The following is a 14,734-nucleotide window of genomic DNA, read 5'->3' as shown; positions in this document are numbered from 1 at the left end:
GAGCTAGCTCACTTGCTAAATCTCAGTTGGCTAGCTGATAATTAATCATGTTCAGGGATTGCTAGCACGTTACTGGTTAGCCCGCCAGCTACAGTAGTTTGCGAGCTGAAAAAGCAAAACAAAAAAAACAGTAAATTAAAAACTAAAATATTTGCCAACTAGCTGTTGTAAAGTAATGTTACACCTTTAACAGTAAATCACAAAAATCACACTGGTTCCGTGTTGTTTCACCACACACAAAAATTCCACCTGAAACCACGTGGTCACGATTTAATGCATCATCCATCTAATAAGCTTAATTTGACTCTTTCTGAAACGCAGTGAAAACACAAAAACACTTCTTTCTGCTAACTTTTGAGATCCTGGAGCTTCACTGCACAATGAAAAAGAAACCAGACAGATTCCTCACAGTAAATACTGAAGTTAACTTTCAACCATTACTCCAAATGTCTCGATTTAATAGACTCAGTTTATATTCGTGTTTTTCACAGTTATCTGACTGGTCCCGTTCACTGAATAACATCCACTACCTAAATGGGAAGTGATTAGATCAGTGATTAGTCTAATGAATAGACACTTGGCGCTGTCATTATTTACTAAGGCAAAACTCGTCTGGGACTGTGAATTCACAAAATCCACTTAGCACTCAGGCCTAAAGCAACATTTTGGGGCAATTGCTAATACGATCACATGCAACGCTGCTCAACTGTGCTGCCTGCAAATGGAAGCACTGTGATCATCTAAAACTGTTAGCAAAGCCCAGGTTCAAAGCCTGAAGTGGGATCATTTGCATCATATGCAGATAGGGTCGCTGGATATTTCTAAGACTGATGCACAGGTGTCAGTTTGATGAATATTAAAAACCCAATCTAAACTGCCCCACACCTCACCAATGGAAGCAGAACGCTTGAGTTGCGGAGGGACGTGGATTCAGCGAATGCTCTGTATTGGCATCCTCCTGATAAGTGAAGCCTCTTAGCAAAGAACAGCGAAGCATCAGCTTTTTGTTCTGCCGTCAGCTCCCAGGAGAAACGTTGGCCTTGACTTTGCTCAGTGTGATTGATGGGGTCTCACCTTTGGTTTAGAGGGTTACTCAGGGGTAACATGTACGACATGCTCTGCTCATGCTCAATAGGAGGCTAGTGAAGGGCACAGGCCCTGGGCTTTTATACACCACTGTTAATGGAAAAGGTCAACTGTCAGTACCTGTCAGGCTGAAGGAAATCATATTCACTGATGTTCCTGCATGTTACCTGAATGAAAAGGAAATGACCAGGCAGTTTGTGTTTTTGAGGCTGTCTATATTTTTTAGCACACACAGATTTAAGAGAACGTTGCAAGCTCTTTGGTTGAGTCCATATCAGTTCTTAGTCTGGGTCCAGTTTAGCTCGAGATCTAAAGGCTGGCTGAATGAGATTTTAGTTTAAAACATTGAATCCTACTCAAGACAAAGAGCGAAAGAGACAGTGAGTAGTCTCTTTTCCGATAACTGTTCCTGCTCAAAGACTGAGCATCTAACTGTAGCAGCTCTACAAACATTCAACATCCATTTATCTTTTTTGACTAAACAATGCAAAGAAAGGCTTTGAAGGCTTGGCTCTTTGAGGTGCTTGGCCAGAAGAAAGTGGAGGGGGATGAGGAAACTGCTTTTTCTAACATTAATTCATTTCGTCATCTTGAAGTGGCTGATTTGTCACAGTCACAAGGTGCAAGGCTGACGTCCAGGTAGGAAAGATTGTTTCAGGTCTGGGCCCAAGTAGCACAGTTCAACTTAGCTGTTCTGAGATGCGGAGGAACAGTGCAGGTGCTCACTGGATCCATATTCAAGGAGCAGTCTGGTTTATTACAACTTCGTTTTTTTATTTTCATAGTTTGGACATCATGTCGAACTGTGATGATACTGCACCTACCAAAGTATGAGGCCTAACAACAAAGCAACAAAATCCAGCGAGCAAGAAACACTAAAATTCAGATGGCCACATTTTAATCACACCAACACTTTCACCAGATGATCAAACCACTTATATCTAAATGACCTGGCCCATTGGCTTTTGGGCATACTTTCAGGCTTGAAATAAGTTTAATTTAGATTATTATTGTCTACGTTTCTTACCCATTGCTCACTAGACTTCATCTTGGCAGGTGACTTGTCTCATTTCAGAATAGAGACAGTGGGAGTATTAGCCTGTGAGACTGGTCCTGATTTGCATGCCGGTCACCAGACCCAAAAAGACCGACAGCGTGCTTTATTTGAAGTTAAAACTGCAAACAAGCGCTCTGTCATATTGGCGAAATGGTAGGTGATCAGTAAGAAGAAGCCTAAGAAAGGAAGGAAGGCTATCTCTTGAATTGACCCTAACCCCAAGACCTGATTGTCTTAATGTCATGTTTCTTGCATTTTCAGATCTCAGGAATTATCCTGGTGAGTGTAATGTTCTTACTGCCGATGGGAAGGAAGGCCAAAACTATGAAAATAAGACCTAAGTTTTATGAAACCATGGCTTCCCTTTGGCAGCTCCCAGCTTTGTAGCAGTATGACAGCAGACTGCTGATATACTACCTGAGAAACAACATACACAGAAATTGGAAGCCAGCCAATACACACAAAATAAAAATAGAACAAATACATCTGTGTCAGCACAAGTCATGTGATATGTGCCAAAGGTCGAGATAATTTAGGAAGTGCCTTTACACAGCTTGTCCACCAGAGAGCACTGTCAAGTACCTAAGGGAACTGTATTAAAAAAAAAGAGAAGAAGAATATTGGCTGATATATCATTATTGGATTTTTAAACTCTCAAAAATAAAACAATACTGTAAATATTTAATTTAACACTCCAAAACTTCTTAGTAATGTGGTCGAGTTTAAAGGGCTCATGATGTCGTACAGTTAGTTAGCTACATTATTCAAACACATGCTCTGACCTTCCCACCTTATGCAGAAATGCACCACCTGAACGACGCGCCATGGGACGTCAAAACTGCCTCCTCGTGTGCTTTTTACTGTCGCCTGGCTGCTTTTCCAACGCTTCCCTTTGGCAGCACTCCTGACATGCAGATACTGTAGCCGTGAACAGAACTGCTACTTCGCTGCTTTGTTCAGCAGGCAGCGAGAGCTCAAATGTTTGATGTGAGCAGGGCAATTTTACATGTTACGCTGTGTCAAACTGTAATGCAGAGCAGGAGTGAGACGATAAGAGCTGGAGCATTTTGCTTAGATTCGCTGCACTGCAGCTGGACAATGCTAAACACTTTGTGTTGCTTTAATTGCCTTTTCATCGCATGGTAAGGTCACAGCACAAAGCTCAAACTTGCTTCAGACTTACAAGGTGTCGCATTCAGTAATTACTCAATACACAGGCGGTGAGCCAGTTTCTGTGCTTCACACTTTATTTTCACCACATCCCACTCAGCTATTTGTCACCCTTAAAAACACATAGATCTGAACTGTATTTAGGGCGACCAGGCAGAACAAACTGTCCAGACTTCCCTTAAATAGCCTGCAAGCCTTGATCTGTTGTGTGGGCAGCAATGGCTGCACTGAAGAGCATTTTACTTGGCGCACTGTTGTGCCACTTGTGCGCAGCATTATTCAGTTCATCAGGCAGATATCCACTCGTTGATCCATTACGCAGTCACATTAATCAAGCCAGTGTGTGATGATGTGGTAATGTGTCTCCGGAGGCACGACACGTCTCTTTGTATCTCGCACATATTCTAGCCAAGGAGGCGGTGAGAAGGGCCCGTAAACATCAGCACCCAGAGCGGGCCCGGGTTTAGGGCTCTGCAGGAAGGGAAGGGCATTAAAACATGCATCGTCTTTTTTAATGTCTTGCAGGAGCAGCGCAGATATTGTCGCAGCCCATTTCAGTTTTCATCAGTATCTCCTCCAGCAGAAATGAGGATTGGATTTAAGCTATCTATAGCACCTCTGCAATCTCCCTGCAGCCCACACACACTTCCACTCACTCTCATGTGCACACACTGTCACACTGCCAAACACACACACACACACACACAGATATGCAACAGTTTCATTCCGCATGCATCATATGAAAAATACGATATAATTACTGAATCCTTGCTGCCAGTCCTGCTGGTCCATATATCATTTTACAGAGTGGGCACAGTGAGGCTTAGGCTGTGTGGGTGACTCTCAGAATTTTCTCCAAGAAAAGCAGGCATGAGACACACTGGCTCCGCTTTTTGATTCATTTAAAGGTCTCAGAACTCACTCTGTATTGCCCAGGGGAGAGTCATGCTGCTGAATAATGGATGCAAAACAAGGAAGACACTTCCTTCTCTTTAAATGTGAGATTTCTTCCTGCACTCATAATTTGAGTTGGGCACCGGCACAGACTTTCCAAGAATGCAGGTAAAACTGAAATGAGTCATTCTGCCCATTAGTTTTGTTGCCTCCATGGGGGATATGTAAACAAATATGAATCCATTATTCTGACATGAACAGGTAATGTGCTCTCAACAGATATGAATAGCATCAGAATGTTTGCAGTAATATTCATGCACCCCTCCCCCCACTGACCTGTCAACCAGTTAACACGGCCCACTGACACAGTGCTAACTCCAATCAAAACACACTGGCATCACAAACACGCCGCTGCAATAAGCGTTACCCATAACTGTTGAAAGTGGTGAAAAGATCTTTGATGCCCACTGAGAATAGCTGCTCCCTGTAACTTCAGATCTCGTCTCATAATCATCAAGATGTCACTTTTTTTTCAATAATAAAGTAATGCAGTGATTGTTGTGTGATTCATATTTGTGAAAATGTAAACAGGCTCAGTTTAGACTTTTTTTTTTCCTTTGTGAGGACTGAGATTCAACGTTTCACTATTTGATTCATTTAGGAATATTGTTAAAATGTTTTTACACTCTGTGAGCAACTTCACTTATGCATGCACATATGTGGAGTATTAGCAATTATAATTTAAACTGTAAGCTGTTTCTTAGCCTTTGTTATGATCTTACAGCTGTATTTTTTTCTTCAAGCCAGGTCTATTTCTGTACGTGAGAAGCCTTTTTTTGCTGGTAAAGTCTACTGTCAACACGTTCGCGGGGACAGAGAACGTCAAATTTGCGTCTTATTTTGAAAACCTTTTCCACATCAAAAATAAAATCCTTTAAATTAGCACATTAATATCACCTGAATGATTAGAAATGAAAACTAAAGCCACTTAAATAATTAGAAAACAAGTCATTTTAATTACACAGTGGTGGCTCGCCTTCAAAATAAAGTGAGATTTACTTGCAGAAATAAGGACTTTTTTCAGGCTAAATTGCTTCGAACTTGTTAAAACCACTCGATGTCTTATATTCTGTTTTACAGGCTGCCGCGTTCTTCACAGTGAATTTGGAGGCATGGAGGAATTCAGAATGTATCCACTGGCAGAGAGAGTCATAAAGAGCTTGTTAAACAACAAAATGTTCTACAATTCTGTTTTATCAGCACACTGTTCTGATCATGTGGAATTTGAATGTGGTCTCTGGTCTGAATAAAACATTATGTACAGTAGCTGCGCATGGCCCTCTTTTCAACTGTGTGTATTTTCTGCACAGTACTTCATCAATATGTCTTCCACATGTCTTTTTGATTTTGGTGTTTCATGCCTGTTGGTTTCAATTTCATATGTCAGACAAATGTTCTGTGATAACAACTTGAACAACTATACTGTAACTATGACAACAAGTCAAACTGATTGGCCATGTACTGAAGGGAACTGAGTTGACCCTCCAGTACGCATCTGTATCACATCTCTCAGCCTGCAGTTGCCAGTCAGAGCCAAGCCCTCGCTTTCACAATCCCAGCTTCGCAAGTGAAGACTGTTGGCAACTTTATTTTTCCGTTTCTAGGTCACAAAGAAAAAAAAATCATAGAATGTAGCATCAATCAAAAGTTACTGACACGCTGCTTTTCCTCAATATGCCTCAAGGATAATTTATCAGTCATTTCATCAAGCTTACAGTACATCTATCCTTCCTCCAGACTGTCATTCATGGATCCATAGTGGGGTGGGGCTTTACCAGACTAGCTAGTGCTGAACAAGACAAACTACATGCAGCGCAACAAACAAGAAGAAGAAGCAGGTGAGATGGATTCTGGAAAAAGAGAAGTGTCTGAAACTCCCCACACTTCATTTAAAGTAACACTACGGTTCATTACAGCTCGGGCTTTGTTTGGTAGCTGTTGGTTAAACTGGTTACAAACAAGTTTGTTACCCGTTGGACCAACAATGTTTGTCCTGCTTTGACCCTCTTTAAGCTACAAGTACAACTTTGCTTTTACAGTCGAGGTGGTCTCCACAGCTCAGCTCTGTCGGCGAGTGACAGCAAACAGACAAGATGCAGGAAGAACACGGGAAACTGACCACAGCTCAGTCTGCTAACTCGAATTTAACAAAAATATTGAATCCAATGTTTGATCCGAGTCATATTAGCTTTACAGTATAAGAAACAGGAAGCGTAACTAATGTATGCGGCAGGCTGAGACATGATCGATCAGATGATGTCATGTCAGAAAAAATAAGAGAAAAAGATAGAAAAGCATAAATCTATCCACAGCAGATGTTTCTTATTGTATTTGCTAAAACTTGACACAGCCTTAACATAAACAGTTTTTCAGCTGGAAAAACTAAGTGCATTTATATAACTTTGCATTAATTTATCATGTCACATTATTTGATTAATCAAACTAAACTAAATCAAGAAGTAGAGTGTCTCAAACTGTTTTATTTTAAATTAAACCTTTATTCAACCAGGTGGGTTCCACTGAGATGACAAAATCTCTTTTTCAAGGGAGCCCTGGCCAAGACAGCAGCATACATGCAAACAGTAAAAACCCACAAAACAAATTATACAGCATCAACTCACAGAATCACACATGGACACAACAGAGACGGACAGTAAGAAGGTATCATTTAAGCAACAATAACAACTGAACAATGGTTACTAGATTTAATTGAGATATACCCAGAATGATAAAAAATAACCAGTCCTAGGATGGATTTCTAAATAAATATGTGCCAGTGAGGGAGCCTCTGCAAGGCCAATGAAGGCCACTGAGCTCTGGCAAATAGGGTGCAATGGTGAGTGTGAACTCTGCAGCCTGTGACAAACCTCAGAGCGCTGCGGTGCACCGTATCCAGCTGATGCAAGCATGTGCAGAGGCGTGCATGTACAACAGATCACCATAGCCAGGCAAGGGCAGGGTCATCGCCTTAACCACACAGGAAAAGCAGGATTTCAATCTAAATTAAAAACCAAGCATGAGCTCCAGTTTTCGTCAAGTTTTCAGTTCAATCATCAATTAACATACGTAGACAGGGCTGTGAAACTAATCCAATCTGACTGCCCTACAAAGCTATAATGATAGGAAGAGAAGCTATTAGAAAACAACATCACTTAAGTTTTTGTAGCATTCACACATGTTTGCCATCAACAACCTTGACTCCACAACACAAAAGGCCAACTGCAGATACCGAAGTGACTGAGAAAGGGAAGCAGCCACAGCCATTCATTGTAGCATCATCTGTGTAAACACGACACATTGCATCAGGAACATTTTTCCAGGCTATTAGAGCTTTGATAGGAAACAAAAGTGGACCCCAAGTCGAACCCTGAGGGATCCCTGATACAACACGTAGCCCCCTGGAGGAAATGCTATCAAATCTGACACCTCGTGTCCTTTCAGACAGGAATTTTCAAACCAGCCAACAGCCTGCTCAGACAAGCCAATGCTGCAGGATAAGATGGCCAACTTAATCGAAGGCCTTTCAGAGATCAGTAAAAAGATCCACTGCCTCAGTTATATTGTTGACAACCTTGAGGGATGTTTCCTGAAGCCAGATTTATTATACATTCATCATGTTTTTCAGCCTTGTGAACCATCCCCTTACCACACAGTCACAACACAGTTGTTGCCGCTGTAGATCTATTAGGCAAGCTATTTAATTTTCTTATGTGATTGGCTGTCTATCATTGATGTATTTCGTTTAATTCTGCCTGTTCCTGTTTGCGTGTCACTGGGACCTCAGTCTTTTTCTGGTTGTTTTTTTGCTGTGAAATGTGCTGGTCTTCTGACTGAGTAAACAACTGGGATTTAATGTTGTGTCTGTTCAGGCAAAAAAATTAAACCAGGCAAATGGATGAAGGAGCTCTGACAAGCACATCACATTCTGACAAGCTGGCATTCACTCTTTAAGGTTTGCAAAATCTTAGCGATAAAAGGTTTTTCTTGCACATGCTACTTTTCATTTCCATTACACCTGATCTGCTGTAATTAATTTATCTATTAAGTACCTTTAATTTTCAAATTTTGCTCACAAAATCAGTTAAAACTTGATGCTATATACAGACTTTGACGCTGACAGCGGAGACATGCAAACTAATTGATGAGCCCTGCAGACAGCTCTCCTGGAGAAAACCAGGTCGAGTGCTCTCGGCTATCTATTTTCCCTTCCAGGCTCTGCAGCACAATGGACCATAATCGCAGTCACACCTGTAAACAATTAAAGAGGCTCCGTTGTACAGCGACTGAATGACTGTGTTTTGGAAACTAGAACAAGATCCACTGGTGAGGACAAAGACTGCAAGTTCTGGAGGCCCTCTGCAGGACTGGGGCTCCACAGAAGGGGCTCCTAACACAGCAAGTTGGCAAGCCACGAACAATGAGTGAATAGACCATAAAACTGCCCTCCATAATGTTATCAACGAGGCAGCTTAGCACGAGCACCTCCTTTCTTCAGTCAAGTAAGAGCTTCCCAATCTTCACTGTTTTCTATAAAATGCTCCGCTGTGTGGCCTTGATGGATAAAAAATGTTGGACTATCGAATCTTTCCAATTACAGCGATAACATTTGATGATCTGAACAGATCACAAACCCTGAGCTGCTGCAACAGAGAAAAGAGACAATGATCATGCTACAATGGCCAAATTCACTTTTTTTTGCCAATAACTTTCAAACAGACAGACTTCTAACACACTTCATCTGTTTCTGCTCTCCACAAATTCATTATTTTATATCAACAGCCAACAGTAACAGCCTCATCAATTTTAATGAGTTAATCCTGCCTTTCAAGTTAAACAGCATACCCAGCCTCTATGAAAACAGTGGACAGGAGTATCATGGCTGGTGTGCTTCTGACCATCTAGCTGTTAAACACAAATGAATGTGACAGCAACGACATGGCGTGAGACACCCACATTTTGCAGACATGTTCTTTTTGGTTCTGGTAATATGTCGGACAGTCCTAGCTCCAGCATGTAATTCTTACAACTCCTTAAAGGGTCCACGGGCTGTTTATCAAGGGGGCAAGGTGGGACATCCATTGTTGTATTCCACAATCTCTACCACGACCAACTCACTATGTATTGGCTGACTTATGATGGAGTCACGACTAAAAAAACTCTCACTGTAAAAATATCCACCTGCAACCTGCCTCGACATGGTTATGACATTATTCTCTTTTACAGTGTTTCTTTCACTTTTCAATCTTGCTCCTTTGCCTTTTGCCCAACTTTCTCCATGGAAGTGATGACGAAACCTGTCAAGCCAGAGAGGTGCGACCTCGTTCGTATCAACTAATAATTAATCCGGTTGCCGCGGTGACAGTCCCAGCACAGTACGGATGTTATGCTGCGATCTCGGCTCACCTGTCTCTGGGTCACACTGGTGCTCACAGGGGTCGAGGAGGCGTCGTCCACACAGCTCGCTGACCCAGGGCCCGCTGGCGTTCTGCTGGTAGTACAACAAGATCTGGGCCGGGTTCAGCCAGTCTGAGGCGTCCAACTGGCTCCCCTGCAGCAAAATGAACCTTGATCCTGAGGAGGGCCGCGGGAGGAGGCGTGAAAAGAGAGAGTACGGGGAAGATTCAGAGGGAAGAAAAGAGAGATGGAGGGTCAAAGATAAGGACGAGTGGGAGAGAAGGCAAAGGGACGGGAAAAGGGAATGAATAGATGACAGGTGGAGGGCAGGTGAGAAATGAGGAGAGAATGAGAAGGAAAAAGAACAGTGTGCACAAAAAAAGCAGACATTAAAAACATGAAGCCGAATAACTGCAACGTACACATGTGGGCTGAAAGCAGATTTTACCATTTCAAACTGTCCCTTGATGTCCCTTTTGTTCTAACATTTATTAAAACTATGATTAGAAAAAAGGACTGAGACGCAGTACATTTTGGACCTCACAACCAAATTGTCTTCCACTGAATTAAAGCCAGCGAGCAGAATGCCTGATTGCTCTGAGCTGAAACAGGGAGTGAGGTACTTTAGAGGTGAGAACAACTCCAACCCTCAGTGTTAAAAAACCTTTAAAATAAAATGGTTGGATGAAAGCAGAAACTAAATACTTGATTAAAGAAATACCATACCAGGATTCATTTTGCTTCAAGATGAACCTGACCCTACAAACACTGCATTAAAAACCTCAAACAACCTTCCCAACCTCTACTGTGGTATTTGAAAAAGAATGCTTATTACTTCATATCATTAAAGTGGGAGCTGAGATCCAGCCGAGACAACAAACCTTGACAGCAACAGAATTAAAAGATAAAAACTATCCAAAGACTGAGAAACATTTTAATGACACAGCATCTATTAAAAGCAAGACTAACACTGATGCCTCTTATGATCTGTAACCATGGGCTGCCAGCTGAGGCATCCGCTTTGCTGGCCTGCAGCCAAACACAAGCACCGGGAGGAGGAAGGTAAAAGTGAAGTAGATGGGCACGCCATTTCCATGGTGTTTAGATAAATATATGCAAGGATTCAAACAGTGCATATTCAGACAATGTCATAAATAAACAAATGGCATGTCAGTGTGGTTTGGTCTGTTTAATATTTGCATTAAAGTATTTATGTGTGCTTCTGTTTGGCCACAGGTTTGCTGATAAACCTCGTCTTCGCTGTCCTTCCCATCGGTGCAGTGGGAAATTGTATTACGGAGCTCTCTCCTTTTCATGCATTTCTTGCTGAGCCAATGACTTCAGGTACTGTGTGCGTTTAATTCAATTATATTTAGGGTGATGGCACACACAGATTTAATTGGCTGCATGTCCTGGTGACTGTAACTGGGTGGTACGTGGGTTAGAGTTGAAGGTCTGTGTGCTACTCTGCAGTTTTGCCCATAAGGAGTCTGTTCAGTTATTAACTGCACAATCAGCTAACAGGCAGCTAGCAGTTCACAATAACTCACTGAATAGCACAAATTAGGCTCCTCCACTCCAATCTTCACGTGTGTATTATTAGTAGCACTTAAAGCGGTGGTGGGATTGGTGTTGCGTTCCAGTGTCAGGTCAACACATCCTCTGCATGTGCAAACAGTCTTTGAGGGCCCTTCAACTGATATTTAGCTCCACATCGTTTATTAGTGTGTGCTTCAGCCACCATGGGAGGTGAATATGAAAAAACTATGGCCATAATTGAAATACAATCTTGACAATGTTGTTAAGCAGCACTGTTTGTTTTCAATGAAAATTTCAAATATCAGGCATTTGACTGGTTGGAGTAAACCGTGGAGGGTGTAGTTAATGAGAGGTAAGGAGTGCGTATGTTCGACGGTTTCATCTGAAATTTCTACTCATTTTAAAGTTTCACTACATCCAGTGCACCTGAAGACTCAGCTGTGATTTTGCTTTTGCAGCTCAGATACTTTACTGAAGGGAACCAGGGAGGTTCACCGCTGAAATATTTCCTTTTGTCAGTTTGCTGCTGCCTGGAAAAAGCAAGTTTTCAAAAAGATACAAGAGCTCGAATTTCGACCAACCAGAAGAAAACAACAAACAAGCAATAAAATAGTGTGTCCCTGGGGGAGCGAGGTCCCTGGACACCAGGCACAGCAGGTGTCACTATAATACCTGATACTGAGTCTCATGCACTGTGTGATCTCTGTAAATTAGCTGCAACACACACTGACCGAAGCCTCGGCCATTTGCAAACATGGGACGCGCTGGGCATTTGCTAACCCAAGCATATTTAATGAGTTCTTGGCAAGCTCTGCGTGCCCTAGTTAGTGCCATCCCCTTTGATGATCCCTTTAAAAGTAGAGCACACACTGCAAATGGCCGCGCACTTCTTGTTTGCTTAATTGTGGAGAGTCAGAATATTGCTAAGAAAAACTTCCAAAGCCTCCACCCAGCAAAGTTTCTGTTTTTATGGCACATGTTACATATCTGATGTCTTTGGCTTGAATGTAAATTGCTGTTCTTCGTTAGTTTCAGTGACAGCAGAGACATAGAGGAAAGATCACGGCCCAGGATCTGTCTGAGCTTTGTCTCTCTCACTGTGAGACTGTTGTTTCCATTAAAGTCAAAGCAAACCACGTATAACGAAAGGTGGAGCAGGAAATTATTACTCACCCCAAACTCAGAAGATAAATAAAAGAGTCTTTTGTTTTATTCAGTGGTTTTGCTTTCCTGTTCCCCTCAGGATGGATTGCAATAACTTTGATCAGGGAAACGTTTCAGTTTTGGCTGGCCAGGTAATTGGTTTATGACTACGTCCATGAAAAGTGAACAACATTCCCGTTAGCCTCAGCTGAAGCTAACGTTAGCAGGTTAGCAGGCTAAGATAGCAAACACTGTAAACCTGCTAAATATCGGCATTGTTAGCACAGGCAGCGTAAGCCTGTTAGAATGCTGACGTTAGCATTAGCCATTAGCATGGCTGTAGGCTCGTTCACGACTGTGCACTGAGCTGAAGGCATTTTTTTCCTTCCGTGTCGGCCGATAACATCGCCTTCCACTTGGCGATTGATTGTACGAGCAACCGAGCGACTGAAATTTTCAGGTTGCAGCAAATGGCCATCCGGGCCGGTAGCATGACAGTCTTGGATCAGGCAATAAAAGTCCCCAGCTGCTGTCGGTGTGGGCACGTTATGCACCTTAGACCACTGGGCCACAGGGACACCATGACAGATAGTTTTAAATGTACTTTTGACAAGTTTCAGACAAGACCTGGACAGTAGCAGATATCCTATTTCCACAAAACACAATCTGACATGATAAGCCTCAGACACATTCGATTTTAGACTCTCTCCAAGACGGAAAAGTTTGTCCTGTCTTTGTTGTGTGCCTTGAATAGCAGTGGATATTGTTATCCTGCGTAAACAGACAAGCATCTCCACATGATTACTTTCCCTGATGTGAAAGGCAAGGAGAAAGGTGTGACTCTACGTCTCCGCGCTTCTCTTCGCCGCATGTGAAGGCAGACACATGCGCAGCTGCCGGCATTAATAGCTTCTTTCCCCAGTGGTAGAATCCAGATTTTCATCTGATTCACCATGACATCAAATCAAGCCTGATGAGATTGTGGAGACGTTTATGGAAACGTTCTAAATCGATCCCAGTTTTGTAATTCAACAGGCGAATTCACCATCTTTCATCTCTCCTTTCAAAGTTCCCTCCCTGGACGCCTCCCTGGAATTCTAATATCTCCCTGGCAGGCCAGCGTATACCACCGGAAAGCAGCAGCGCTCCGAATCAAATCAGACCTCCAGATGATAGATGAGTGAGCGCAGTCACAGTCTATAATATATCTGGACTGCCAGCTCACTCCTGTGACAGCTGAAAAATGCCAATGAGCCAGCAGGAGCCAGTGCTCGGCTTTTTTTTCTGCAGGTGCTACATTGAAATTCATTAGCAAGGTGGTTCAACATATCAGAATGTACAAGGGGAAGAGCGATGGAGGGCTTGCTGCGGGTGGTCACTGCGACCTGGCCTCAATGTGCTCTGATGCTTTGAGGGCACATTTGCTGCGTGGTCTCACATGGGAAAGCCGGGGAGGGGGTGGTCGACCTGGCATTTACCTTTGTCTTTGAGAGAGCGAAGCAAATCTGCAGCCCGGACGCGAAGCGCAGGCACTTGGTTTGAGAGACACGGCGAGCTGAACTCCCCGGAGAGCGGCGGAAAAATGCCAGCTCAGCCCCCCGGGGCCTCGAGCGCCCGCAGAGCCGCGCGCGGAAGAGCTGCATCCACAATCTGAGGCCGGTGTAAAGCCTTACCGTCAGCGATGAGGTGCTCCGGCACATGTAGGATTACCCGGACTGAGAGGCTGCAGGAGAGGTGAGAGGAGTAAACCAGGCCGATCACGCAGCTGATGACACTGATCAGAGTCAGGGTGGTCTTATTGATGGGGCTCCGCGGGGAACCTGCTGCTGGAAGTAAACGCACAAGGAGGGAGAGGGGAGTGGTAGGAACAACAAACAGCAGAGATAAGTGAAGCGGCGGCCACTTTTTATTCCTCCACACCATAAACTTACATGCACACGGTCACACAAACATTTACACACACACACACACACACTGCCTACACAGGGAGTCGTTTTACAAACAAGCCAAAAAATGGGCTTAGCGCCCATGAAAAGGACCTTTGGATCAAAAACCTCAAGCCTTTGGGAGGTTTCGGGCATAGCTCAGTGGCACAGAAATAAGGTTTACCTTTGAAGGGTATTAACATCCACGCTGGGATGTGGGCAAAAAAAAAAAGAGACATGGACCTACATATAAAAATGGTTCAGAGGTTGTTTTGCAACCTTTCCTTTTTCCTCTCCCCTCCCTCTCTGCCAGAGCGACAACGCATCCCTTATCTCTTTTACTCCAGAGTGCAACACAGAAAGTGTTAAACGTGACCTCATACCCACAGGGGCATGCATACACGCACACACACACACACACACACACACAATCACAGTGACCTTGAAAAAAGCCACTCACGCTTTG

General features: G+C 43.2%; 1 protein-coding gene across 1 annotated transcript in view; it reads right to left on the bottom strand.

Annotated features, from left to right (window-relative positions):
* astn1 (astrotactin 1) overlaps positions 1-14,734 on the bottom strand; it is a 352,841-nt gene that overhangs the window by 235,026 nt on the left and 103,081 nt on the right. Inside the window, exons 7-8 of the mRNA XM_041949058.1 lie at positions 14,017-14,169; positions 9,671-9,838 (exon numbers count right to left, since the gene is read on the bottom strand). Of these exons, the coding sequence (XP_041804992.1) occupies positions 9,671-9,838; positions 14,017-14,169 (321 nt within the window). The remainder of the gene's footprint in view (positions 1-9,670; positions 9,839-14,016; positions 14,170-14,734) is intronic.

The sequence above is a fragment of the Chelmon rostratus genome, chromosome 12, assembly GCF_017976325.1.
Source record: "Chelmon rostratus isolate fCheRos1 chromosome 12, fCheRos1.pri, whole genome shotgun sequence".
NCBI classification, from domain to species: Eukaryota; Metazoa; Chordata; class Actinopteri; order Chaetodontiformes; family Chaetodontidae; genus Chelmon; species Chelmon rostratus.
The sequence above is the reverse complement of the archived record's forward strand: the minus strand, read 5'-3'. Positions and strand labels throughout refer to the sequence as shown.